Raw genomic sequence first — 27975 nt, 5'->3', positions numbered from 1 at the left:
AATCAGCGGCAGTTTGCCGACGTCAAACAGGAAGTAAACAGTGTAACAGGGAGTTCAGTGAAAGTGCAGCTTCTGGCCACGCTGAACTGATCACACCATTATAATAATGCCACTAACGGTTCTGACTTCTGCCTGCAGGTATGATTTGGTAGCGGAAGCTGATGTTAGTCCAGAGGAAATAGAGTCACAACGGGGCGACCTTTGAACCGGAGACATTTTTTACCCGCAAAACCAGAAAAAAAAAACAAACGTTTTAAAGTGTAAAATGTAGCTTAGCATCGCAGATCATCCAGTCAGTCTGGAGCAGCCAAAATATTTTCTGATTACGTCTCGTCCCCCTAAACTTTTAAACTGATGCTAACACCTGATTCTGTACATTATCTCTTAATATTACCACCAGGGGTCATTGTGAAAAGATGGTAAAAAGGTCACAAGGTTCAGGCAGACAGGGGATAAAGATCTATCAGCTAATTTTAGGACCAGGTTCAAGGTTATGTTAGAATAGCTCACAGGTTTGTTGGTTCAAGCTTTACCATTCACATAATAATGGGTCCTGGGTTGTAAAGTCCTTTAGCTGATGTAAGAAGTAAAACAAGAAGGAAAAAAAAAATAGCAATTCAGTAACACAGTTATTAATGTGCCACCTGTTTAATAATCCTTCTATCTCTTCACTGTTTCCTTCAGACTAAAGCCTCTTTGCAGACTGCAGCGGATCCAGGCTCACATGGTGAGTTTCAGATCAGGCTTTAATGACCCGCTCTGAGAACTATGCTTCATCATCACCTTCATCATCATGGATGCACTTCATATACTTCATGCACATTTTCCTCCTTTGCTCCACTTTTCCTCTATATTGTATACATTTTTATTCAATTCACATTAAAAAACAATTATTTGCAAAATGAAGGACATGATTGATGTATAAAAACCTTTGTTCCAAACCTTCATCATATTACTGGTCAGTTTACTGATTGAAGTTTGTTGAAAAAGACTAAAAAAGTGTGAGTTTGAAACTTTGATGCATGTTTATCATAAACTGGAGCTTGAGTAGGAAGAATTAGATCCCTAGAGTAAAATACTGTTAACATTTTTTATAGTTCTATTAAAGGGCTCCATATATCTGCAGTTGCAATAATCATGTCTATATATGGATAAGAAGCAACAGATGTCATCTCTAGGGAACAAGTTGAAAACCAGTACGACCCAATCATAAAGAATGGTTAAATAATAAAATCAGTCTAATGCAGATTGGATCAGTTTCAGATGTCATTATTTAAGGAGCCCTTTTAGCTTTGCAGCATTCCCTAACTATGAGAAAGTATGTGATAATATTAGAAAGAAAAACAACCTTTTACCAGAAAGAAAAGCCTAGTTTGGGGATTTAGGAGACAGAAAACATGGTTTAGAGGATTTTAGTCTTCATCCATGTTGAAAAGTCAGCTGCATTTTTATCACTAGGGTTGATTTGGCTTATTTTATTCTAAAAGTGAATTAAGTAAAGCATCTAAATCATGATTAAAAGTGTTTTTGCATAATAGGAAATCCAAATTTAGTACAAAATTGATGGAGTGTTGTATTTCTGTGAAAGGAATCAGCATAAAATCAATTCTATGCTTTAAGAATATACAGAAAATAGACCTAAAGTTTTGGAGAACAGATATTTATTTTCATTATCCTTTATTTGTTATGTATGTTTTGATGCTTATTTTTGTTGCTGTTGAGTCTTTCATAATTTGAGTTCTTTGTAAATGTTGCTTTAAGTAAAGGGAGCAAATGATAATAGATTATTCTTCTTTCTGTTCCCTTTCATTCAGGATTTTAGAATTGTTGCTTTTATATTTGTTTATTTTTTTATACAATGAATGAAAGAAAAACTCTAAATAAAACAAAAAAATTAATTAAAAACATTGGTATGTTTGTATATACCTGGAGTTAGTGGACCTGAGGATTTTATCATAACAATTTAACTAAATATATTGCTTCCAGCCCCCTGAGCTCAGAATATAAAGTGATGTCGGGTCATGAAGCATGAGGGTGAAATAATTTTGTTTCCTTCCAGATGTCGAGTCACGTGGAACCAGAGGTTCTCCTGGAGAAAGCAGGCAGAGCTGCTGTGATCACCATGAACAGACCCAAAGTCCTCAACGCCCTCAACTTGAGCATGATCCGCCAGATCTACCCTCAGCTCAAGGTGGACTGAAACATCTTTTCTGACATGAGACATGCACGGCTTCATTGGCACAAAGATGCTGGTTATGTTTATATTTACAGATCCTCACAGTTTCGTTTAAAAACTGGGTTTGGATAAATGTGTTGCACATAAGGCGCTTAGGCCTGATTCCTTTAGATTCTCCTTCCAAGCTTCCAGACTTCCTTAGATCTTTTTAAAGGTCGACTCAGTGCCTCCGGGCTCTCTGAAGTGAATTTAACAATTTTTTGGACTTAAGTTGCAGCCTCATGCAGTTTAAGGCAAGTTTTCAGCCAAAAGTTCTGTCTGTCTGTTAAACTGTGTCAACTCTAGGAATTTATCATTGAGTTACTTAATGAAAGAAGACGGTTTGAAGGTTACAGTTTTAAGTTTGTAATTTCTTTATGTGCTGTGCTTCATATTTTGAGTGTAGGAGCATTTTTCTGTGTAGGATTCACAGGTTAGTGAGTCACTGATTATAAGAGCAGGTGAAGCCTCTGTAACAGATGAGTAACTGTTGATCTAGAGCCCCTTAAATCAATTCCTGCTGAAAAATGTGATTTTTTTTTTAGAAGTGAATGCTAATTTAAGACTAGAGTTCAGTCCTCTCCCTAGTCTGCCTCCTGTATCTGTGCTGCCAGCGACTCTTTCATCTACAAACCTGCAGCGCCACACAAACCTCTATGAATCTTTCTATTGTTACAGGTTTCTTATAGAAACTTGGAACTTTTGCAGCACATTTTAGGTCAAACAAGTTGGAAACTAGATATAAAAAGGTTAAAAATGAACTGATTCAGAGTCATTAGATAATACTCTGAGCTTAGTTTAATTCTCCAAATTGAACCATTTTTATTCATTCATCATATTTTGTCTAAAATAAAGTAAAGAACTGTACATATTTAAATTATTCATTAATTAGCCAAAAGACAATCTACTTGGTCTATTAACTATTTGTTTCTCTCCTTCTGTCTTGGTTCATAAAAACTATATTCTAAAATTGCCGGATTTCCAGAACTTCTATTATTAATAGTTCTACAGAAAATAATATTATGACTTAAAATACACAGTTTAGACATTCTTCTTTTCTTTGTCTGTTTTTAACCCTCTTGTTATCATCATGTCAGCACAGAGTGGATCTGTCATATGTTTTTTTTTTTTTGTTGTGTGCTTAAAGTTGTTTTTCATTGTAAAAATCTGGACTGATTTTGGAAAAACTGTCGAAAAACCAAGCTCTCTTTTATTGCTCATTATTTGATGATTCTGCTGCCAAAAAATCTAAACAGATTCTGGTCGTCTTTATGCTTTTTAGGTTTTCCTCTCTAGTAACGCAATGATTATTTTTCAGCATATTAGCACCAACCTGCCATCATGTTCATTCCAAACCAATCACTGCTGATTTTTTTAGTTCCTGACATGCAGGAAGGTCTTGATGGTTTAAGTTTTAGAGATTGAGCCTCCAGTCCTCTGAATGAAGCCAAGTAAAAGGTGTCAGAGTGAAGTTTCCAGCAACTGGAGACTCATCTGGCTAAATTACTAACATACATGTCCGTACAGACCTGGAATCTGCTCATATAGACACTGAGTTACTCTGTAGGGGAAATTATGGAATGCTTTAACATACATTATCCAAAGTTTTACCCTAAAATAAGACTAAATCTTTCATTCACCCCCAAATACAGCTGGGTTAAACAACTTCAAAATGAGCTGCAGTTTCTCAAAATTTCTCCCTTTAAAAACTCCAATATTCTGGTTGAATGTCTCAGAAATATGAGCTGCAAAGGTCTCTAGAAAGTGTTTTTGTGCATAGCAGTTATGGACTAAAGAGAAATTTAATATTAATCTTAAAACAGAAGATTCAGCTGCAGCTTTTAGCAACAAAATCAGTTCAGGTCAATCAGCTCAGCACTGAAGCTATTTGATTAAATATATTAACCTGCCCTCTGATTGGTTGATTGCTTGTATATTACTCTAACTTCTAATAATATGTACATTTTTATATGATTTACTGATGAGTTTTTGTGTTTTTATTTGTTTTTTTTTTTTCCAGAAATGGGAAAATGACTCTGAGACAGACATTGTGATCATCAAAGCAGCGGGTGGGAAAGCCTTCTGTGCCGGAGGAGACATTAGAGGTGAGAGGTCGACCTCCAGGTTCAGTCACCGTTTCTTTCCCAGGATATTTCCCTTCATCCTGCCGGGTTTCTCTGTTTGTTTTTTATTCCCAGCGGTCACAGAAGCAGGAAAGGTCGGCGGTTCGCTGGCGCAGGACTTCTTTCGTGAGGAATATCTTCTGAACAACGCAATAGGTGTGCTTTAGCATTTCATATTCTGCTATTTATAAAATATGTTTATATGTTTTAGATAAGCAGATTGTTTTATAAATGTACCTCATTACTACACTGCAGAAAAGCAGAGCTTTTTTAGCTTCTGATGTTTATTTTTTTGTCTTTTTCATCCTGTCAGGAACATACAAGAAGCCATATGTGGCCATAATTGATGGGATAACGATGGGAGGGGTGAGATTAACTCTCTTTGTTTTGGCTTTATTTAATGAATCCTGATTAGTTTAATATAAAGATTACAAATATTTTGTTTTGTTCACCAAAAAAATATATATAAATTTTTGGTGAACAAGCTGTGATGATAAAATAGGCCACTAGGTGTCAGTAAAGATCTTTGTGTCTCAGTTATCTCCTGCCAGGGGAAAGGTTGGCCTCTGATTGGAGGAAATTAGAGGTGTCTAAATGTTGTTGCTGCTGCTGGAATTCTTCATTCAGGAGTGGAATTTGGTTTTTAAACCAGCATAACTGACCCAAAGAAACAAGTTTCTAACTGTCAGAATGAGAAGTTTAATTAGTTTTCTTTCAGAAGCTGCAGAATGTTTTATTTTTTTTAGGATAAACATAAAAAGTGGTTTGACATTCCTGAATGTGAGGCATGCAGCCCAGACACTGATCCTCCTCCCATCAGAAAACATTCAGAGCTTCCACTTGTAATGAATAATATTTCTGGCTGGGATCCTCTGCGCCTGTAATAAAGCCTCCTGAGGTCACTTCTTCGTTGGGCATGTCAACGCTGAAGCGATGCTGATGTTGACGCAGGGTGATCGCTGCTGTTGAACTGAAACAGACCAGTTCTAAATTTGGAAAAGTCTACCAGGCAAGAGTCCCTTTCTCCCAGACGGGTTCCATGCTGGGAGCACAGACCCTCACATAACGCTATGTCTCCTAACAGACCGTCAGAGTGGGGGGGGGGGGGGGGGGGGGGGGGGGGGGGGGGTCGAGTCATCAGGAGCTCAGAGACACAGTCTGAGCGTTAATCGGACCTCGTCCCTCTGATGTAACCGGGTCATAAAGCTGCAGCTGCATGTTTGATGGATGTTTGTCCAGAGCTATGTGGCCGTGACCTTTGACCTCTGGGCAACAGATTTCTGATTTCATCACATCCACGTCGCCTGATGACACAACGACGAGGAGCCGGTGCCAAAGCGCAGCCTGAGGCCGGAGTCTGAGTGAAGTTTGTCATCTGCAGAGTCTGTGCAGAGCTGATGCTGAAAGGAAACACTGAGAGCTGCTTTCAAACAGATGTCACGTATTCCTGGAGTCTGTGTCCGCGTTAGAAAGAGCCTTCCTGGAATCTGATCCTGGTACTGTTCCTAAGGACTTGCTTTTAGAGTTTCAGTCAGCAGTAATCCAGGAGATACGAGAACGTTCCTCCATCTTTTTATTTATGAGGGAGACGAAATGTGTCCTTATATGGTGCCTGAATATCCCACTGATGTTTGGGCTCCTTTTAAAAAGTCTCCTCTGCTTATTGCACAACACAGAAAATTCCTTTTTCCAGGAAAGGTTTAAAACCAGATCAATACAGAATTTTTTTTTTGTTTGTTTTATCTTTTTTATCTCCCTTTTTAAACAACAAATATTTTAGGATGGACCTCAACACAAATCTGATCATTTAGAATCATTATGACTGAAACACTTTATGATTAGCAGATGTTTTAATCTAAATCAGATTGAGATCAACATGGATTCTGTATGCTAACGTATCTGTTGAACCAATTCTGATTTTTGTTTAGGTGATTCAGATGTTTTTGTTAGAAGTTTTCATCGACTCATGCTGTTTATGATTGTTATATGAACTGATCTTTTCCTGTTGAAGATTTCTGTTCCAAAAAGTATGGTGCTTTAGCAGGATTTCATTGTGGATTTATTTTCTAGCACAAACATTCACAGATTTTTAACAGACCCAAAGTTAGTTGAAAGAAACAAGGGAGAATTTTTTTTTAATTATTTTTTATTATTAAAGGCTGCCAAATTCTATCCATTTTCCATCACTTTTATCCCAACTGGGGTCTTGAGGGGTGCTGGTGCCTATCTCCAGCTGTCTATGGGTGAGAGGTGGGGTCCATCCTGGACTGGTCACCAGGGCAACACAGACAAACAGGACGAACAACCATAAGGAGAATTTAGAGACGCTAATAAACCTGACAGTCATTTTTTTAGACTGTGGGAGGAAGCAGAAGTACCCGGAGAGAACCCACGCATGCATAGGGAGAAAATGCAAACTCCATGCAGAAAGACCCCAGGCCAGGATTGGAACCCAGAACCTTCTTGCTGCAAGGCAGCAGTGCTACACACTGCGGCACTTAACAGCCTGACCAGATTCTAAACATACCGTAACTGTACATTAATGAGTATTCCTGCAAATGCACCAGATTTTGCCAAAAGCTATAACTCTTCAAAACTGGTTTAAAAATACAGAGTAAATGTTCGCTGGACTAAAGATTTTAGGTGAATAAAATAGAATATAGAATAAAACATTCAAATAAAAATAATTAAACTATATATATATTGTTTTTCTATTTCCAGACCCTTTTCGACACTGAAAAAGCGCTCACTTTGTTGACGTTGCATCTCTGCTTCAGTTAAACAGATCCTACCCTGCATCACAGTCACATGACCAAACAAATAGCACACGACCAACACAAGGATTGATTGTTGAAGTCGGCCCAGTTCTTGTTATCGGACTGATAGCGATACTTGTTTACAGTAGTAAATTATTTAAATACAAGGTTTTAAATTGTTTGGATTTATAATTTAAAATTAGATTTCTTTTTCACTTTGGTCTCCGAATTAATCTAATGAAAAAAAAAAAAACTTTGTGTGGGTAAATAAAGGAAAGAAGAAAATGTAACAGCTCTTGGGGCCCCCTGCTGGCTTCCCAATACGTGCCCAGTTTGATTTTGCTCAGAACAGTTTTGAACTCAGGACACAAATATTGGGTTTTTCTCCTGCAGCAGTTCAGCTGGACTGATGTTGGTCAGCATCAGCAGCTCTTCCTGTTTTCACTGTTAAAGCAGCATCAGCTCTTAGCTGGTCCAGATGAAGGAACCAGATTCTAATTAAGACCCATAACCTCTCAAAATGTGGCGTTAAGTTGACTTCATATTCCTCAGGACTGGCCTCCAGATTTCTTCACTGTATTTACTCTCTTGATATCTTGAATCCTCTCTGCTCATGCGTCAAACAGAACCAGGCCTTCCATTCGCTGCTCGTCTTGTTTGCTGCTGACTAACAGCAAGATTAAGTCTCCCTGTCCGCTTTAATCCAGGAGCTGTCCGTTATGGAGCTGAACAGTCCAGGAGAGATTTAGGAACAAGGGTTTGAAAAGTCCTGAGTCATTTCTTCATGTTTTCCTTCCTTACATCCAGACCTGTCTTGTAGTTAGTGCTCTTGGTCACCATTTCTAAGGTTTTTTTCGGCTGGTTTTTCTTTTATCTTGGGTTCTGTCCTCTCAATGACAACAGATTAGGGATTTTAATGCTGAAAAAAGTATGAACAGATGATGAAAGGACAAAAAAAAGCCCAAAACAATACAGTTGGAGGATATCTGATGGGGATTTCTTTTTAAAGATAAGAGGAAAATTAAAAAGTAACAGGCATGATGCATTGTCAAGGCTAAATGGATTCTAACATTCTGAAAAGCCTCAAATCTCAATTTAATAAACCTTCTGTTCTTTTAATTTATGAGGAAGTTCATAGTTTTTAAGGGGAATTTAATGTAAAAGTTTTCACTTCGATCAGCATGAGACTCTAATTTTGTTATTTAGTTTATTTCACTTTGCTTTCTTCTTCGCAGGGCGTCGGTTTGTCGGTTCATGGGAGGTATCGAGTCGCCACGGAGAAGACGCTCTTTGCCATGCCGGAAACCGCCATCGGTAAGACATCGACAAGCTGGACACACGGCTGAAACAGTGAACTTTAAAGAACATGAAGAACTGTGTTCATACCCCGACTCAACAAAACAGCACATCTATGTCTCCAAACATTATACATTTATACTGTTTTCTACTTTCTCTGCTTTTTAAAACATTTTTTTATTTAGAGCATTTTAGAGCACGTCAGTTGTTACAAGCTGTAAACAGTGACTGGATGGCAGGCATCAATACTAATAAAAACAAGCATCTAAAGCCACATTTTCAGCCCCTCTAGTTTAGTAAAGTTATGTCTAAATCTGGCCATTCAGAAACACGTTCAGGTTTAGTTGGGGAGTGTTTTTTAATGCCACAAGATGATAAAACCAGTTTGGAATAAACCATGTTTTCTGTTCTCCTTATAATCATCTTCCTAATCACTCAGTGTCAGAGTCACTGAATTCCTATTGAGCTAAATATAAATGTTTAACCTGTGGCTCTTGAAATGTTATGACCTCATGTGATGCGTCCAGCTGTTCTATTGGAACTGTGATATTACAGTCATTAGTTATAGGATTCAGTTTGGTTTTCAGCTCTACTTTATATATGCTTAGTGTACCTTTGCAAATAAAGATCTAGGAATTTAACAGCTTAATTACACAGAAACAGTCTTGGTCAGGTTATGTTTTCTACTTTAGATTAAAATTACTAAAGAAATATAGATTAGTGTTCGTATTATGCTGTTATGTGTGATATCATGTTATCATCACAGCATAGGATTATGAGATATTTTCCTTCCTTCCTTCCTTCCTTCCTTCCTTCCTTCCTTCCTTCCTTCCTTCCTTCCTTCCTTCCTTCCTTCCTTCCTTCCTTCCTTCCTTCCTTCCTTCCTTCCTTCCTTCCTTCCTTCCTTCCTTCCTTCCTTCCTTCCTTCCTTCCTTCCTTCCTTCCTTCCTTCCTTCCTTCCTTCCTTCCTTGCCTCTCTCTTGCTCCTTCAGTTAACTCCAAGGCTTCCTTAGACTCGACCAAATGCACAGTCCAGTCAGCAGGTTTTGGTTCAGACCCAGAATCTCCTCCCGTTGGCCCATAGAAAACCTTCTGTAGTGTCCTTGTTAGATACCAGAACCAAAGCAGCTCTCCATGGAGGAATTAGCTCTCCATCTACTCTGAGTCATCCTGCAGATGGAGCTCAGCTGTTTGCTTCCAGGATCTTGTTATCCTGGTTTTTATCCACATCTCATGATATCTGGACATCTTTCAGTTGATTCTCAGCTCGTTCTTCAGCATGGCATACTGGAGGGATTCCTTCATGTGACACAGCAGATGAAGCAATGCTTCATTAGTTTAGAAGCGGCACCATTCATTAAAAAATGCAGATATGCAGATATGCTTTTTGCTCATTTAGTTTTGTTTGACTTTATGTATTATATTAAATTCAGGTTCAAAAATCAATTAAACGTTGATCAATAAGTTATGAAAATACTTTAACTGTCCTATTAATAGCCGTAAATAAGGAAAATTATTGGAATGTCAAACGTTTTGCGCTTATTTTATGTGTTGCACATCTTGCTGCAGTTTTCTGATCTTGTTTCTGGTTATTTTTCTCTTGTTTTTGTTCTTTCTGGGCGAATTCTTCTGGTTTAAACTTCATTGCAGCTTATTTAAGCTGAAGTCTGCTCCTTCAGCTAATTCACAGTAACAAACAGATGGCTTTGTCCCGCGGTGCTGAGGAGATTAGCCCCAAATCTCTGACAGCTACAAACCACAGCCTACATTAAAGCATAAAGACATGTTTTTCATCTCCATCCTTCTGCTTTTTATTTATGTTGATCTTTCTGCTTATATGAGCAGAAATGGAAGCTGCGTTCAGTGTTATACTTATTTATCTTCATTGGGAGCTTGGGCATTAATCTGTAACCAGATGGTTAATCTTCTCTCTACCTTTTCAGACGGTTAATTAAGAAGCCAGACTTTATGTTGATCTTTTTATGAATTCCTTGAGCAACATTTTTTTTTTCTCTAGCTGCTTTTTCATCTGTTTAACTACCGTAGACTAGGGCTGAAAATAACGATTATTTAGCAAATAGATTAATCTGTCAATTATTTTTTCGATTAATCGATTAATAATCGGATAGCCAAAGGTTCTTTAAAGTAGACTTTTTATGACACTAAGCCGATGAAACTAAAACTTTTCCACTTGAGGAGTTCTGGATAGAGCATATTGACAGTAGAAAATGGTTTTTTAATCTTAAATGCAAAATGTTTACATATTTTTTTACAGTTTTGAATTAATTCCTGCTCTAAGACGGTTGCTCTGTCAACTTAAGGCATGTTTTAAGACTCTGTACTCCAGTGAACGATTAATCGATTAATAAATGAATCATGATTAATCTGATTAATTGTTTCAGGTCTAAACTAGACCCTGCTCCATTTGTCGCTTAACTTTAATCTGCAGAAAAGAGGCCCAAGAATTGAAATAGCTTTGTCTGGACCATGCTGAAACAAAATTCTAGGATCCAGACAGATTTTTTTTTTAATGTCTAAATTATTGGAGGGGTTAGAGGTAAGTGGCTTAAAGGCATTCCTCAGAAAATAGGAATGACTGCAAATGGAAAAAAAAAAGTCACAGAAAAAAGCTTAGAATAAAACCTCTAAAATCCTTGGAGAGCTGGTGATAAAGAGTGTGTTAAAGATAAGAAAGTCCACCTGTCTGGTGGGAAATATAAAAACCAGCAGCAGCATCTTTCACTCGGGGGAAACACCTCTGACTGACTGCCTGCACTCAGATGGCATCTTCAGGTGGCAAATTGAATATTCTGTGATGCTCTGTTTTGTGACGATTTTCACTTTCAGCTGCCAAACCCGTCTCATGAGGGTCACTCTGGAGGCTTATTGAGCTCTGAATAAAAAGCAATCTTGTGTCATAGATGTAGACATGAATGTCAGGAGCGAGTTGAAGGGGGAGATTATGTTGTCAGCAGACAGGAAATGAGCGTGGTGATGATGGGGGGGGATGGGGGGCCGCTCGTCCTGATGCGGTCTGATTGTTCTGTGGGATTTTCTCAAAGGCCACAAGCAGGGTTGGGAGGAAATGAAGCAGTAATGGATTCGTGCTGCCTGGTGATTGACTGTATCGAGCTGTGGAAATTTGGCAGAGTTGGGATCTGCAAGCTTCTCTCTTTCTTCCATTGACTTGATTTGTTTACTCCTCACCGCTGCTTCCTGATCAATTAGCAGACATGTTTGGGCTTGCTATTGATGAGGAAAAGGACCTGATTAGCAGATGAATTATTGATGTAATTAAAAGTTGATATGATTAGGCTTGGATTGGGTTTTACATCAGATGCATTCATGTCGTTTGTCATTTAATACGTTTTTTTTTTCCCTCCCCACACTATTTACATTTGATCACTCCTGCACTTTAAGGAATGGGAATTTTCTAAAAGCTGTACACAAGGAAATGTCGTTTTTATACACTCTGCATATACAAAAGAACAATAAAAGTATAAGTCAGGGTTGGGCAACTCCAGTCCTTGAGGGCCGGTTTCCTGCAACATTTAGATTCATCATTGGTCCAACACACCTGAATCAAATGGTTGAATTACCTCCCCAGTATGCCATCAATTTCTCCAGAGTCCTTTTAATTATCTATTTACTCGATTCAGGTGTGTTAAGTCAAGGACTTATCTAAAAGTTCCAGGATAAAGGCCCTCCAGCACTGGAGTTTCCCTCCCCTGGTCTAAGTCTATGTAGCTGTTCAGGAAGACAAGGTTGGGAGCAGCTGTTCAGGGAACATTATTGTTCAAAACTCTCTGTTTCTGAATAGGAAGGAAGTTTATGGAAAATGATGGTATAAATCTGACTCGTGGCTTAGAGCCACGAGGCAAGTTTTGATCATCTTGTAGGACTTTAGAGCTTAATTTTGAAGTTTATATTCCTTTAAAGCATTTTTTGTTCAAGCGTTTCCCTATAGTAATCCACGCCTTTGTGACCACTCGGCTGGATTACTGTAATGCACTTTATGTGGGGATTGCTGGGTCCTCAATTGCTCGTCTTCAACTGGTTCAAAATGCTGCTGCACGTCTTTTAACTGGCACACGCAAGTACGAGCACATTTCACCTGTTTTAGCTTCACTCCACTGGCTGCCCATCCATTTTAGGATTCATTTTAAAATTCTTTTATTTACTTTTAAAGCCTTGAATGGCCTTGCCCCAATTTACCTCTCTGAGCTTCTGCACCCCTACACTCCCAGCCGATCTCTCAGGTCAGCTGATCAGCTGCTCCTGACGGTGCCTAAAGCAAGGCTTAAGCTCAGAGGGGATCGAGCGTTTTCTGTTGCAGCTCCAAAACTCTGGAATGCATTGCCGCTGCACATTAGACAGGCCACCTCTCTGTCTCATTTTAAAACTCTTCTTAAAACCCACCTCTTTTCTTTGGCTTTTAACACCATGTAGAGTGTTGATTTTATGTACACATGTTGATTTTATGTATACACATGCATATTTTTATCCTGTGCGGGCAGTGCTTTTATTTTATTTTATTTTATTACTTTTATTTATTTTAGTTATTTTATCTTTTTGTGCAGCACTTTGGAAACCTTGTGTTTATTTAAACCGTGCTATATAAATAAAGTGGATTGGATTGGATTGGATATAGAGGTTTTGCATTTACGATCCAATACGATATCATAACTTGGACTAATGACTGATATTTACCTAATACAAAATCAATACACATCATATTGGCTTTTATTACTACTTTTTTGTGTAGCATGTTAAGAAATATTGATCAGGAGGTATTAATAAACAGAGAATGATATTGTTTAGAGTAGGGTTGTCACGATACTAAAATTTTCAACACGATACCGATACTCAGGAAAAGTAGTCGATGCTCGATACCATTTTCGATACCACAAAGACCCCAAAATTTAACAGAAATATTTTCATTAATATATAAAATACAAAAAATAAATAAATACAATAAACAATAAGAACAATATTTTGAGGTTGTATGCTGTGCACAATATTAAGCAACCTTGATATAAGACTAACAAAATTAACTTAAGTGTTCCTTCCTTGGCTATGCTTTGCACACATAACACTGACACTAGCCAAACCAGTTAACTAACAAAAATAATTCTCAGCAGCTGCACCTGTTACAGAAAAAGTCTGAAACTGTAAAATGCACAGAATTATTCAAACACACAGTGTTCTGAAAGTGCATTTTCCTCTAATCTGCACTCTAGATGAATGACTGTTTAGGTGCCACTGGTGGTAGCACTGTATCGATACTTTTGAAAATAAGTATTGTATCCGGATACAGCATTTTAGCATCAATACTTTTTTGAATATCGATACTTTTGACAACGCTAGTTCAGAGAACAACTGACTAGGGCTGGGCTGTTAATTGCATTCCCAATATAATTGCAATATAGAAAAATGCAATTTCCAAATCTCGGAGGCAGTCGGTTTTAGTTGCATTACATTGGGGCGACAGTGGCGTTGGATGTAGGAGTTTGCCCTGAAATCGAAGGGTTGACGGTTCAAGCCCCAACTCCGACTTTCAGTGTCGTTGTGTCCTTGGGCAAGACACTTCACCTGCATTGTCTACTGATGGTGGTCAGAGGGCCCGGTGGCGCCAGTGTACGGCAGCCCTGCTTCTGTCAGTGAGCCCCAGGGCAGCTGTGGCTACAATGTAGCTGGCCACAATCAGTGTGTGAGTGTGTGCGTGAATGGGTGAATGAATGTAGTGTAAAGCACTTTGGTCAAGTCTCCTAACTTGAATAAAAGCGCTATATAAGTACATGCCATTTACCATTTTAACAAGAGTAAAACTCTACATTTCTAACTTCAGCCCTTTAAGTGTCTGTAATACTTAAAGTTGGTTTGCCGGACAGATTTGTGCTTGATAGTAGAAGTATAAACAATTTCATGCATAAGTTACATGTTACAATGTCAGTAACGGATTTGGACATCCCTATTTCTGATATTACAATAAAATATTTATTATTGTGCAATGTGTTCTGGTTGATCCTGATGTTTGGATCATTCTCTCTAGGCTTTAACAATTAAGTCTCAACTTAATGTGTGAAGTAGAAGAGAGATCATCCATCCTGCCAAATACGTTTTTATGTACAACAATGACCTACACTCACTGGCCACTTTATTAGGTACCCCATGCTAGCAACGGGTTGGACCCCCTTTTGCCTTCAGAACTGCCTCAATTCTTCATGGCATAGATTCAACAAGGTGCTGGAAGCATTCCTCAGGGAGTTTGGTCCATATTGACAGTTGCCGCAGATTTGTCGGCTGCACATCCATGATGCGAATCTCCCGTTCCATCACACCCCAAAGATGCTCTATTGGATTGAGATCTGGTGACTGTGGAGGACATTTGAGTACAGTGTACTCATTGTCATGTTCAAGAAACCAGTCTGAGATGATTCCAGCTTTATGACATGGCGCATTATCCTGCTGAAAGTAGCCATCAGAAGTTGGGTACATTGTGGTCATAAAGGGATGGACATGGTCAGCAACCATACTCAGGTAGGCTGTGGCGTTGCAACGATGCTCAATTGGTACCAAAGGGCCCAAAGAGTGCCAAGAAAATATTCCCCACACCATGACACCATCACCACCAGCCTGAACCGTTGATACAAGGCAGGATGGATCCATGCTTTCATGTTGTAGACGCCAAACTCTGACCCTACCATCCGAATGTCGCAGCAGAAATCGAGACTCATCAGACCAGGCAACGTTTTTCCAATCTTCTATTGTCCAATTTCCATGAGCTTGTGCAAATTGTAGCCTCAGTTTCCTGTTCTTAGCTGAAAGGAGTGGCACCCGGTGTGGTCTTCTGCTGCTCTAGCCCATCTGCCTCAAAGTTCGACATACTGTGTGTTCAGAGATGCTCTTCTGCCCACCTTGGTTGTAACGGGTGGTTATTTGAGTCACTGTTGCCCTTCTATCAGCTCGAACCAGTCTGGCCATTCTCCTCTGACCTCTGGCATCAACAAGGCATTTCCTCCCACAGAACTGCCGCTCACTGGATGTTTTTTCTTTTTCGGACCATTCTCTGTAAACCCTAGAGATGGTTGTGCGTGAAAATCCCAGTAGATCAGCAGTTTCTGAAATACTCAGACCAGCCCTTCTTGGCACCAACAATCATGCCACGTTCAAAGTCACTCAAATCAGCTTTCTTCCCCATACTGATGCTCGGTTTGAACTGCAGGAGATTGACTTGACCATGTTTACATGCCTAAATGCACTGAGTTGCCGCCATGTGATTGGCTGCTTAGAAATTAAGTGTTAACGAGCAGTTGGACAGGTGTACCTAATAAAGTGACCGGTGAGTGTATGTCATACAGGCAGAAACATAGCTGATATTTCTCTCTGGGATGTTTTCACAGACAAACAGGAAAAAAAAACAGATGAATATAATATGATGAGGAAAGCAAAGAGACCAAAGCAATGAGTGGAACTTGACAAATACTGCAGTCGTGGAATAGAAATACAATGAATGAAGCAGAATGAGGAAAAGTGGTCCCTATGTTATCCAGCAGCCAAAGCATATAGCAGCAGAAAAACAGAAAGTAGCTCAGGATGATCCACAATAGAGCCACAATAGAGCCAAGGAGAAATGTCAGTTCACAGCCACAGGTATGTGAGGGGTATGTTCTCTGGCATTTCAGTAATAGGACTGTAATCATCATTCTTTAGTATCAGAATGATGGAAGCCTTTCATTGTTTTGAATTCTGCAAGTTTTTCTTTATACTGGAAACAACCCCATGGCCAACTGGAAATGTTTTAAACCCTGAAACCAGTGCATGTCCTGTTTCCTAAATAATGATTTTTTTGCAGGTGCAGGATCCAGATTAGATGGGTGTTGAAGATGGTGTATCATCTCCTTATTCACATTCTCCTCTAAAACAATTCTGGCTGAAAGGCCACTGAAATGTAATTATAGCTGCACTTTAACCCCACTGAAAACAGGATTTTTTCCCCCCCAGATGAGCAAAGCTGCACAACATTTAAATTTTAGCAGGGATTCTGTAATCAAATGCTCTTCAGATTAATCACACTGTAGAATAATGTTTTCTTTTTTTCTGAACTATGATTATCCACAGGTTTTCAAAATCAGACTAAATCTTAAATCAGGCATCAACAATTTGTTTGAATTTTAAAACATTCAGAAGTACCGTGTCAACAAGTCAAAGTTGTTTACAAATTTGTATGAGGCCCAGTGTGAGTTTGCATTAGTCCCTGTAGATGTTCCTGTTAATTATAAAGATGATGGAAACACGTAGGCTGATTGCAGAGGATTCAATCTGTTTAGTGCATGCAGGTGTGCCCTAATTACTCTGAACGTCGTCACGACATCCTCAATAATTAACATCAACAGTCCCCATAGAGTTGAATCTAAGGGTTCACACCATTTATCTGCATCTGATGAGGCAGATAAATTAAACCTTTTTAGGCCGCACATCATTAGAAAGAATATACATTATCTTATTTCACCTCTTTATTTACTCTTGTTTATTGGGCAAACAGTTGTCCTCTTATATAAACATCAACTCTTCCTTTAACCGGATTAACAGATTTATTCCGACCCCCTTTAGTGTCCTAAACAAAAGCTATAATCTGACACATTTATCATATGATTTTTTTGAGCCATAAATGGGGTCAACTTATCTAATCCCTGTAGCTTTAACTCATATCCCCTGGATGCTTTTTACAAGGAAACACAAAAGTATGATAAACCAAGTTTGACCATAGAATTTTTTGCAAGAATATTAACATTGATTTTTGAAAATGTTATATATTAAATGTAAGGGTAGTAGGTGGCTACAAAAAGAATCCTAAACATCATAAGATGTGTGGCTGATGCACAACAACAGCTAACGTAAATGGCTCCTGGATTAGGCCACCTGCCACAGATTTAATTCACTCTGACCAGCATACATAACAACACAACCAACCAAGTAACAGTAGCAAAAAAATACAAAACTACTAACACATCCAACCAACGAAGCAAAACCACCAGCAATAAAAAACATACAAAATGGACAACGCTACCAACCAACTAGCCTCGTGAGACCATCCTGATCTCGTGAGCTTTCAAGGTTTCACTCGCTAATCAGCTGGAGACTCTCAGTTAAAGAAAATTTGGAGCCGTTCACCAAACGAACGTCCAATCAGAGTTGGCTTTGAGGCGGGTTGAGGTGTGACGCAACGAGAAGCGCGACAGTTCAGTCTAAAGAACATGGCGGCTTCAGCCGATGAAACTAGCGTTAGCGTGGCTATCGAGCAAGTTTTATTGGAATTACAGAGTATTTCTTCACTGAAAGAAGAGCAAAACACTGCTCTGGAGGCTTTTCTCAGAGGAAAAGATGTTTTTGCTCTTCTCCCGACTGGTTTCGGCAAGAGTAGCCTGGCTTGTGGTTGTGTGTTCGTCGTTGCTCTGTTAGTACGTCATATGCTTTGTTGATCTGATTGGTTTATTTGGCCCGTCTATCACCAACATAGGCCAATCAGCTAACCAGTATTTTCGCCCCTTCCCAAAAGTACTTCAACGGAAGGTTTCCAGATGGATATGCGGAGCAAATCCATCTGGCAAAGTCAGGTTACCAACCAAGCACCACAGTGAACACTGAAAGAACAAACAGACAAACACAACCAACAAAAACCAACCAATCAGCAGGACCAAAGAAAAACAATCAACCATGTGACCAACAAATCGACGCATTAACAACACAAAAATAAATAACACTAAAACACAAAAATCCAAACACTATGGACAAACCAACGGTACGGTACTTAAAATCCAATCACCTTAACAAAGCCACCAACAAACGGTAAAAATACCACCTAAACAAAAAAAAAAAAATAAATAAAATCTAAAAAAGCAACAGAACATGTACAATCAGTGCAACTGAGAGAAGAAATCTGGAATCTTCATGAGGAGGTGCCTTAAACTCCTCTGCTGGTTCCTTTATAGACAGAAGTCCCTCGCCTTCATTTATTTGGCTGAAGTCTTTTATTTGGTCACAGTCTGAACTTTAAGTCCAGCTTGTTTTCTCATGAGTTATGAAACAAAAAGTGTTTAACATTATAAAACATCCCTAACACCCCAATCACGTTCAAAAACCCGAGCTACTATTGGAATTTCCCCACCATCACCCCACATTATTACACAAAACATCTAAATATCATAACAACAGGATCAGCACTACACTGATTAACACAGCTGAGCATTAAAAACAAATAAAGGTCACATTATTTTGGGGATTTCTAGACGAAGACCAAGAACAGTGAAATGATTCAATTAAAGGAATTTCAAGATGACCTACAAGGGAAGAGTAACAAAAACTGTGATGGTTTTATTTTGACAGGGCTTTTCCCTGATGTGGGAGGGGGCTATTTCCTGCCGAGGCTCCAGGGAAAGTTGGGACTGTTCCTCGCCTTGACGGGCTTCCGGCTGAAGGGACGTGATGTTCAGCGAGCTGGAGTCGCCACTCACTTTGTAGAATCTAAGAAGGTGATCTAACTTCAATTAATAATCACATTAAGGGTAAAAAACACGAGTCTGAATCACCGACTGTGTTAGATCCGCGCTTCAGGGACGAATGAAGGGGGCAGTTCAGGCCAGATGTTGAGTCAGTGGGTGAATCAGAGATCTTATGTATGAGCGCCAACACTTTCTGGCTGGCCCTATGGCCAGGTGTGGGTCTCGCTCTTGGCTTGCAGTCAAAGCAGCGGACAGCAGAGTTTGTTCAAGCCAATAACCTTGAATTTGTTATAAAGTACTGTTGACCTACAGGATTCTGCTGGAGCATCAAATTAAAACCAAGCCATACTGGCAGCAATGAAGTACTCAACATGTGCCAACAGCACAGATACATGGACCCAAAAAATTCCACCAGAATATAAAAAATGGTAAACACTCCTTAGAAGGTTAAAACCAGATTTATTCTTAGATTATAAAAACAGAACATTTTATCCTCACTCTCTAACATTAAAGTTGATTAAAACATTTCTGTTTTAGCTCTGGTAAGATTTACTAAATACAGTTTTATTTCCTGAATGATAGAACAATTAGGGGAAAACATTTTTTTTCCTCTTTTTTTTAAAATTAGGTTTACATTTACATTGTCTGACTCAGGTCAAACATTTCGAGCATCCTTCCAAAAGTGTTTTACTGAAAATCCAAAGGAACGTGATCAATTTGGATAACATATTTGGATCCAAGCTTTCCTTTTTTGGCTGAAATACTTTTTTTTTATTTATTTTTTTTATTATTTTCTTTTTTTCACAATGCAGATGTTTGTGCCTTTTTTTTTGGTGCTTTAGAAGTAATGGCTTCTTCCTGAGTGGCATTTCAGCTTATGGTGGTTCAGGACTGGTTCCACTATGGATAAAGACTCAAACCAGTTTTAGCAGTTTCTTTATCTCTTGCTTTGAGGTTGATTTTTACCAAAATCTGTTTTTTTTTTGGTACAAAGAAACCACCTTCTTTCTGAAAGATATGATGGCTGGACCTTCTAATGCATTTTGTACTGAGGTATTATTGTTTGAACATGCAACGCAGAACCTTCAGCTATCTGAAAATTTGACCCAAAGATGATCTAGACTTGTGTAAGTGGTCAGTTCTCTCCCTGATCTCGGCTTAATTCATTTGATTTTTTTTTTACCATGATTCCCCACATGGTAATTCATCCATAAGTAGGGGTCTATTTAATTCAAAGGTTTTATATTAAACAATCAAAAGCTTACAAAACCATTAAATCTTTATTAGGACTTCCCCTAACTGTTTCAGCATATGGTGTTCTTTGTTCATGTTAACCTCTTAGGTTGACTAAAGTTAAAAATGTTCTTCTTAATTTTCTGTCATTTAGCAAATTAAAACAATTTTATTTATTAAAGTTGAAAAAAAAAAAAAACTGTTCATAGTAAAAATATAAAATTCTGCGAGTTCCAATTCTGAAAGATATTTCCACCTGCAGATCCCAGACCTGGAGAAGGAGCTTGTGGACCTGAAGTCTCCATCTGATACGGACGTCTCCAGACTGCTGGAGTCTTTCCAGAAGCAGGTTAGGAACCAACGAGGCATCAGAACCCACTAAGGCTCCAACACATTTAAAATTTTCTTAAATATGTTAAGGGTAAGCTGCATGGTGAAGCAGTTGGTATCACTGTTATCTTACAGTAGAAGATCCTGGGTTTGGCTCCCTTCCAAACCCGACTGTGTTGTTAAATACTGACTTTAAGTTGCCTTTAGGTATGAGTGTTTCTCTGTGTTGCCCTGGGATGGACTGGGGACCTGTCCAGTGTCAATACCTTCTCTTGTCCAGTTCCATTTTCACTCTCGGTCTACAAGACTTTTTGCCATTCATCATTCTTCCTCCGGATGCAGAAGACCTTTTTATAGCGATTTATGACTTGCAATAACTTCCTTTAGTGTCTTTGCCTTAAAGTTGGCTGGTAAAGCAAAGATGTTTCAGGTGTTTTCAGAGAGCTTCTTTGTTTATATAACAACTTCCTTAAATTTCTCCCAGGGCGTCACAGTCTCACATCATGCTACTTTTACTCTAACAAGGTCCTCAGAGCCTTTAAAAGGATAAAAAAGCCCACAGCATCACTTAGCCTCCACTCTACCTAACATAGGCATTAGAGGAAGTTATTTTTGCTGATCAGCTTCTAAAATTAAACATTTAATCTTAAAAAATATTGTATTTACATCTAGTTCATTGTATAAGTAAATTAATCAAATAATAGTTCTATAAATATCGAGCTTTGTTCCCACAGAATAGATATTCCCAAATTAGAGGTTCTATTTCTCCATTTTTCAGTGTGTCTGATGCTGGTTGAAATAAAGTATAATTTCATTTCATGAATTCTTTCCGAATTTGACCAACTGTACCATTCAATAAAGAAGGTGCTGAATCTAAATTAGTTTATGTTTCTCACTTGTGGTTTCCTGTGTTTCTGCCATAGAGTGATCTGGACTCTGACAAACCTTTTGTCCTGGACAAACATATCTCTGATATTGACAGGTGAGTTTTGATGAACCTTTTAGAAAGCATAAAATAAAATGACATGTCAAAATTAAACCAAAAAAAAAAAAAAAGGTTTCAGGATTGGCACTAACTGGAGTTGTTTTACTCAACCCAATTGAACACTGATACAGCTTGCTGTTTGTTTCGTGGTGTAAACCCATATTTTCCCTTTTATTTCACCTCTATTCAGGCTTTTTGGCTCCGGCAGTGTGGAGGGAATCATGCAGAACCTGAAGGCCGACGGATCAGAGTTTGCTAAGAAACAAGCTGAGGTTGGACCTTAATCTGCTGCTGAACCAAAACCACTCTCACTGTATTGTTAATTTATGCTCTTAGGAAAAGGCGCTGTGCAGAAATAGAACTACATGTTGGCAGAAACTTGCTGCCTAAATCTGTTGCGGCAGTTTGTAACACCTTTAAAATCAGATCAGCTATGCAGTGTAGTTATAAATCACTGTGAATTATGGCTTTAATGTCACCCACCAGTAATTATTAACCACAATTTTAGTGTTTAATGGACGTCTCACCCAAACCACAGTGATTAGTTAAAGGATTTAACTAGAAGTGACTGCTCTGTTCATAAACCTATCTTTGAGCTGAATAGCTTTAAACCTGCTCAAGGTTTAAAGGAGCCCAACACCCATATTAAAGCATCATTACCAAAACACAATAAGCAGCTGTACTTTATTGAAGGTAAGACATGAAACTCTCTCCTTAACACAGTTCAATGAAAAGACAAAGTTAAAATTGATAACTTTTGTTTATATATCTGTGTACCAGTGTCTTAGTGGTTTTATCCAGTCACCCATCAGTGATCATGTCTTAATGAGCGGTTAGATGCTATGTAGCACTCCACCCAGAAAGATCCAGAAATTAATTAACCTGTAATTCATCCATCCTCAAATGTGTCTTTAGATAACAAATATTCCATAAAAAAAGATGAAGTAAACTTTAATATTTCAGTCTAGAGAAGTCTGACATTTAGACTTGTGAAATGTTTAGTAACTGTGTTAAATTTCCTTAAATAATTTAAATCTTGTTGAATTTTATTCCGGGTTCCAGATTTTTTGGAAACAAAGAAGGAAAACCTGTTTCTATTTTTTGCCTTACTTTGGATAGAAATAAATTAATTAACAATAAAATATTTAATCATTTAATATGTTTTAACCAAATCAGAACCTAAACACTCATCAACTTTGTATGATCTAGATTTGGAATTTTGGAAAATTTCTTTCATTATTTTATTTATTTCAACCTTTCTTTTTTCAACTTTTTATCACTGTCACAAGTCCCCATCCCCTTGGGGAGCAGTGGGCTGCCATTGTGTGGCGCCCGGGGAGCAGTGTGGGGGTTAAGGGTCTTGCTCAGGGACCCAGAGTGGCAGTCTGTGGGAACGGGGCTTGAAGTCAGAACCTCCGGGATCCAAATGTAATCCCCTGACCACTAGACCACCACTCCTCATTTTATCACAAAGTTAACATAAAAAAAAAAAAAAGCTTTTTAAAGAATATCTAAAGAATAAAAGATATGTACTCTATATTCTTCTGCTGTCTTTGCTTCATCAGTGCCCTTTTAGAACCGATCAGTTTCCCTCTGAATTATAACTCTGTTGATGATGATCATCTGCTGCTTGTGCTTCTTTTAGACTCTTTCCAAAATGTCTCCCACGTCCCTGAAGATCACCTTCAAACAGTTGCAGGCGGGCGCCACCCTGAGCCTGCAGGACGTGTTGGTGATGGAGTATCGGCTGAGCCAGGCCTGCATGGTAAACCGAACAAACCAGAGCCGCAAACAAGAACCGGGAAAAAAAATAAAACAAAACTGAAATTAATTGAAAAGAGAAAACATGACGTGATCAGGGGGTTTCATCTTCTAAAAACAAAACTCATCCATTAGGAATGCAGTCAAATTCCACCACTCAATCCCTACTTCATCTAAAGGGATATAGCTGCTGGTTAAACCTCCAGTGATGTATTCCTGAGCCTCGTTCAGATGTATTTTCTCTGGTTGAAATCCCCATCAAGGTGTTAAGAAGAAAAATGCATAAGACTGATTAAAAAACCCAAATACAGAATAGTTCCATTTGAAAATGTTAGAAATCCTCATGTCTCAATAAGCTTCCCTGCCCTGACCCCATGGCATGTCCATGTTGGGAGGAGTTTCATATTACAAATAACATCATTGAGACGTAATAGCAGACATTTTTTCATCACCACTGACTCTGATGATGCTTTTGCAGCTTCTCTGGACATTAGGTTTGGTCTCAGTGGGTGCATTGCTGTTAGAGTTGTAGTTTAAACCATGTAGAACAGTCTGCTGATTAGTTCTGATTTTCTTTTTCTAGAGAGGCCATGACTTCTATGAGGGCGTACGCGCAGGTGAGTTAACACTAAAGGTTCACTGTTGACGATAAAGGAGATGTTTTTAATCACATTTATTCAGAGTCTTACTGGGGGAGGTGTTTGTTGTGTTTTTTTGGTTCCTCAAATTCAATTTCCATTTCATTCAAATGTTCTCTAATTCAGATATGAAAGTTAGTTTTAAACTATTAATTTGGGGTAAAATTAAAAGATTATTTTATATTAAATTCACATAAAATAATTCCCAGTTTAATATGACCCACTTCATTTTTATTTAAAATAGTTTGATAAAATTCAACCCATATAGAATCCATCTGATTTTAGCCTCAGGCTGATTCACATACTGCAGTTTAATCCAGTTCACTAAAACACTTAAAGTAATGTTTTTTCTAATAACAATAAATGAATACAGTACAATTAGATTTTGTGGCCTTTTTCAATTGATTTGTCAGATTCAAATAAAAATAATCTATTAAGCCCATCTCATTCTAGGCTAGGATAAAGTTCTGGTCCGATTCAATGCATTAGGATGTTATTTGATTGTCTAATTTATAGAGATTCTTAGGACCTTAATCCAAATACACAATGTCCAGTTTGTTTAAAAGAATTAACTTGTTAAAAAACAGATTATTATAGTCAGAGCCTGATTACGTTCAGGTTATTGTTCTTCATTTCACCCCAGTCCCGTTCAGATTAAACCCTATCACATTTAGAGCACTTCATTCTCACTTTATTTGGTTCAGTCCAGTTTATTTTCATTAAGTACCATTAATTTCTCTTTAATAAAGTCCAATTAAAATCTGGTTGTTTTATTTTACTTTAAACCAGTTAATTTTTGTTGTGCATGTTTGTTTCTGTTTATTTAATCATGTTTAATGATTGAAATACAGCTTTAAATCTGGATCTTTCTTGGTAAAATCAGTCCAGCTGTTGTCTTATTGTGTCATTAATTGAAGCTTTAACCTAAATATATTAATTTATTATAGTATTTTGTACATTTTGGTCAATTTTAGAATAATTTGCTGGTTAAAGGTATAAAAATTTGCCTCTTTGTCTAAAAACAGAGCTTGTGTGTGTATGGGGGGTTCATATCAGATGCAGATATTCTTCTCATGTTCCACCTCCCTTCATCAGCAGAGGATGTCTGCATTAAAAACGTCCTCCTGCTGTTATTTAATCGCTGTTCGTATCAGCTGACCCGCCTCTGAGGCGGTTAAATGTCACCCACCTCTGTGCTTCTCCAGTTCTGATCGACAAAGACCAGAATCCTCGCTGGAATCCGTCAGCCCTGGGGGAAGTTTCTGATCAGTACGTGGACGAGTGCTTCGCTTCGCTGGGAGAGAAGGACCTGACTTTCTGATGTGTGATCAACCAGCCGCCGTCGCCTCCCACCCTCTGAACATTCAGGCCTTGTCTAAACAGACGCTTCCTGCTCACTCATCCTTTCATGGTCAGTCGTTTCAGACGGCCGTGCTGCAGAGAGCCTGTTGCTGTGTGACTAACACTTCACAATCTCTTTTCCTCTGGAGATGTTTAGCAGAAAATTTAGATCTTTTTCCTTCAGATGAGAAATCAAAACAGAATCAAAGTGCTAACAGAAACAATTTTTTTTTTTTTTTTATGTTTGGTGTAAGTTGAGTGTTTTGCTGGAATTTCAAGGACCTGACAGCCGCATTGCACTGCCAGCAGAACAGGAGAGAGGGAAATGATCTCACCATTAAGTGCTTCATCACATTTCCCGTGGGTGTTTGTTGATGTGACTGAGATCAGTTATCATCTGTTTTTCTGTGTTTCTGTCTCCAGCTAAAACACAGGCGGTAATATTTCCACCTGCTTTTGCCATTTTTATGTTTGTCCTTTTTAAATTTAATGCGAAACAAAACACATTTATTGATGATGCAGAAGCAGGATTTATTAGTGACTGTATAAAAATCACATATAGTTTCATTAAACTGGAATCTTGTTTTTATTTCTTATAAACTTGTCTGTTCTGTAGGAGTGCAGCCAGGTCCTCATATCTACAGTATTTATGAATCAGGAGGCAATAAAAAGAGTTTATTACATAACCAACATGTCTCCAAGTTAAAACAGGAACCAAATTACAGAGAAATCCACCTCTCATTCAGAGTAAATCGTCTGCTCCTCACTTAATGGGTCACAGAATTTAACAGAAATAATAAATGGCTTCATTTGTGAAAAATAAAAGGGACAAATATGCAGATTCTGTGTTTAAAAACTGACCTTTGATCACAGCTTTCCTGAGCTGATTGCTTGTTTCCAATTCCTGATGCTTTCCCAATCATTAGCCTTCACCCTCCATGCTTGTTTTTTTTCTATGTGCGGTTTAACAATGCTTAAAACATGATTCTGTGCATTTTGGTCAAACATTTCTACTTGAAGCCTTTCCCCTCACTTAGATGTAGCTTTTAAAACATCCTGCCATGTTGTTTTTATTACGGCGAAAGGTGCGCTTACTTTTACTGACAGCAGCTGCTGTTGGTGTTCTTGGAAAATTGATAACTTCATTGGAAGTTTATTATCAGTTTATAGGTGTCTTATCTGAGATATTTTACCTAACCCTTTTATGTGAGGTTACTCTTTAACCAGATATCTAACCGCCTCTGCCTGGTTTACCTGTACAGTTTGGGAGCAGAGAGCTTTAAAAGAGAAGTCTGGTCAGCAAGGAATAATCAATGAATCATTATTTATACCTAAAACTAATATGTTTGTGGTGATTTAATGAATTTAGTGTTAATCAGTAAAAAAAATAATAACAATCATTTTCATTGCAGATCACTGAGTTTGGGAGCGGACATTTTTGCCCAAATATAGTAACACGTCACTTCTGACATCTTCCAGCAGTGATGTCACGGGGCAGTAAGCCTAGCGCCATTCTCCCCACTTTAGTAGCAAAATCAATGAGAACTGCTAGACACATCTGCAATCAACAACGAATCAAAGTCAATATTTCAGACATTCAGCGGCTATAAACACAGAGCCTGCCTATGTCTTCGCTCTTCAAACAAACGCTCACCAGCAGCCATTTGTGAATCCTGTTTATCCGCCTTATAGCTGAACCTTTGACCCACTGAAAGCTCTCCACATCTCTGCGTCTTCCTGTTTGACTGCTGCTGTAAAACAAACATAAACTATTTGTTCCAAAGTAGTGGTGCTGGTGGAGAGAAAACATTTCACAGACTGAAGGCATAATTCTTGTTTATTGGCATCAGATTTTTTTCACACACTGAAAATACAGTCTGTAAGAGAGGAAGGATCAAAAGGCCGTCCTAAACCCTGGCAAAACCATGTTTCTTTTAAAATACAACGATTTGCAATGAAAATCTAAAATTATATCCCAGAAATTAGCTGGGTTTGGCTGTATACACTTTTAAGACAATAAATGACATTAATTTTTTATTAATAGTGATTTTTTTAATCAAATAAAAAAAGATTAGATTTTAGGCACTGGTATTTAATGTATATTTCCAAAGCAAATATCTTCAAATACTATTTATGCAGATAAGTCAGCAGTTAACCTTTTTAGACCCTGAAACGCTTGGAAAGGGGGTTGGTTGAACATGAACACAAACCCAACATTAGAGACACAAACTGAAACCATAAAGAGGATCCCCTAAAGGACCCATGGTGGAAAAAACAGGTGAACCGACCACCAGGTTAAACCATAGAAAAAACACTGAAGGAAACAACAAAAGGAAAGAAGGTTCTGGAGGCTGTAGGTGATGTGAAGAAAGAATCCATATTGGCAAAGATGATCCAGGAAAACTGGTTTAGTTCCAACCGAATGAAACATAATGCCAGGCAATGCACAGCTGGATATTAACACCTTCCATCAGTCTAAAGGTCTGCTGATTTAATAGAGATGGAGCTTGTTTTTAATGAAGGACGTGGAGACGGTTGGTGTAGAAGTTGAATAGACAACCCGCATGGTGAGATGAAGGCTGGTGATGCACTGGGATGACTACTAAGAAGAACAAGATTATGGAAGAGTCTTGGGTTAATCATCTCAATCCAGCGAAATACGTTTAATTCAGAAAACTCAGATTAACTTCCAACCATCCAGATCTTTATCCAGAACATTTGGTCGCTATAGGAAAATATTGGAAGGTAATTGATGAGGTTTTCCATGAGGAAGACTTCAGAAAAGAAAAGCTGTA

At 38.3% G+C, this 27975-nt stretch overlaps 1 protein-coding gene across 2 annotated transcripts; it reads left to right on the top strand.

Annotated features, from left to right (window-relative positions):
- The first annotated feature begins 2 nt into the window (after positions 1 to 2).
- Positions 3 to 25864, top strand: hibch (3-hydroxyisobutyryl-CoA hydrolase). 2 transcript variants are annotated; one of them, XM_038271293.1, is made up of 14 exons: positions 3 to 138; positions 685 to 727; positions 2060 to 2191; positions 4236 to 4320; positions 4414 to 4494; positions 4652 to 4704; positions 8330 to 8408; positions 18777 to 18922; positions 20388 to 20474; positions 21379 to 21437; positions 21631 to 21712; positions 23086 to 23205; positions 23785 to 23818; positions 25045 to 25864. In XM_038271293.1, the coding sequence occupies exons 1-14, from the start codon at positions 107 to 109 to the stop codon at positions 25158 to 25160; spliced, it is 1149 nt and encodes a 382-aa protein (XP_038127221.1). In that variant the 5' UTR covers positions 3 to 106; the 3' UTR covers positions 25161 to 25864. The 2 variants fall into 2 exon arrangements, with proteins under 2 accessions (XP_038127221.1, XP_038127222.1); XM_038271294.1 differs by lacking the exon at positions 3 to 138 and adding an exon at positions 470 to 579.
- The last annotated feature ends 2111 nt before the right edge of the window (positions 25865 to 27975 follow it).

Source organism: Cyprinodon tularosa, unplaced genomic scaffold (genome assembly GCF_016077235.1).
Source record: "Cyprinodon tularosa strain WSP-4 unplaced genomic scaffold, ASM1607723v1 ctg798, whole genome shotgun sequence".
Classification (NCBI taxonomy): domain Eukaryota; kingdom Metazoa; phylum Chordata; class Actinopteri; order Cyprinodontiformes; family Cyprinodontidae; genus Cyprinodon; species Cyprinodon tularosa.
This window is presented reverse-complemented; position numbering and strand designations above follow the sequence as displayed.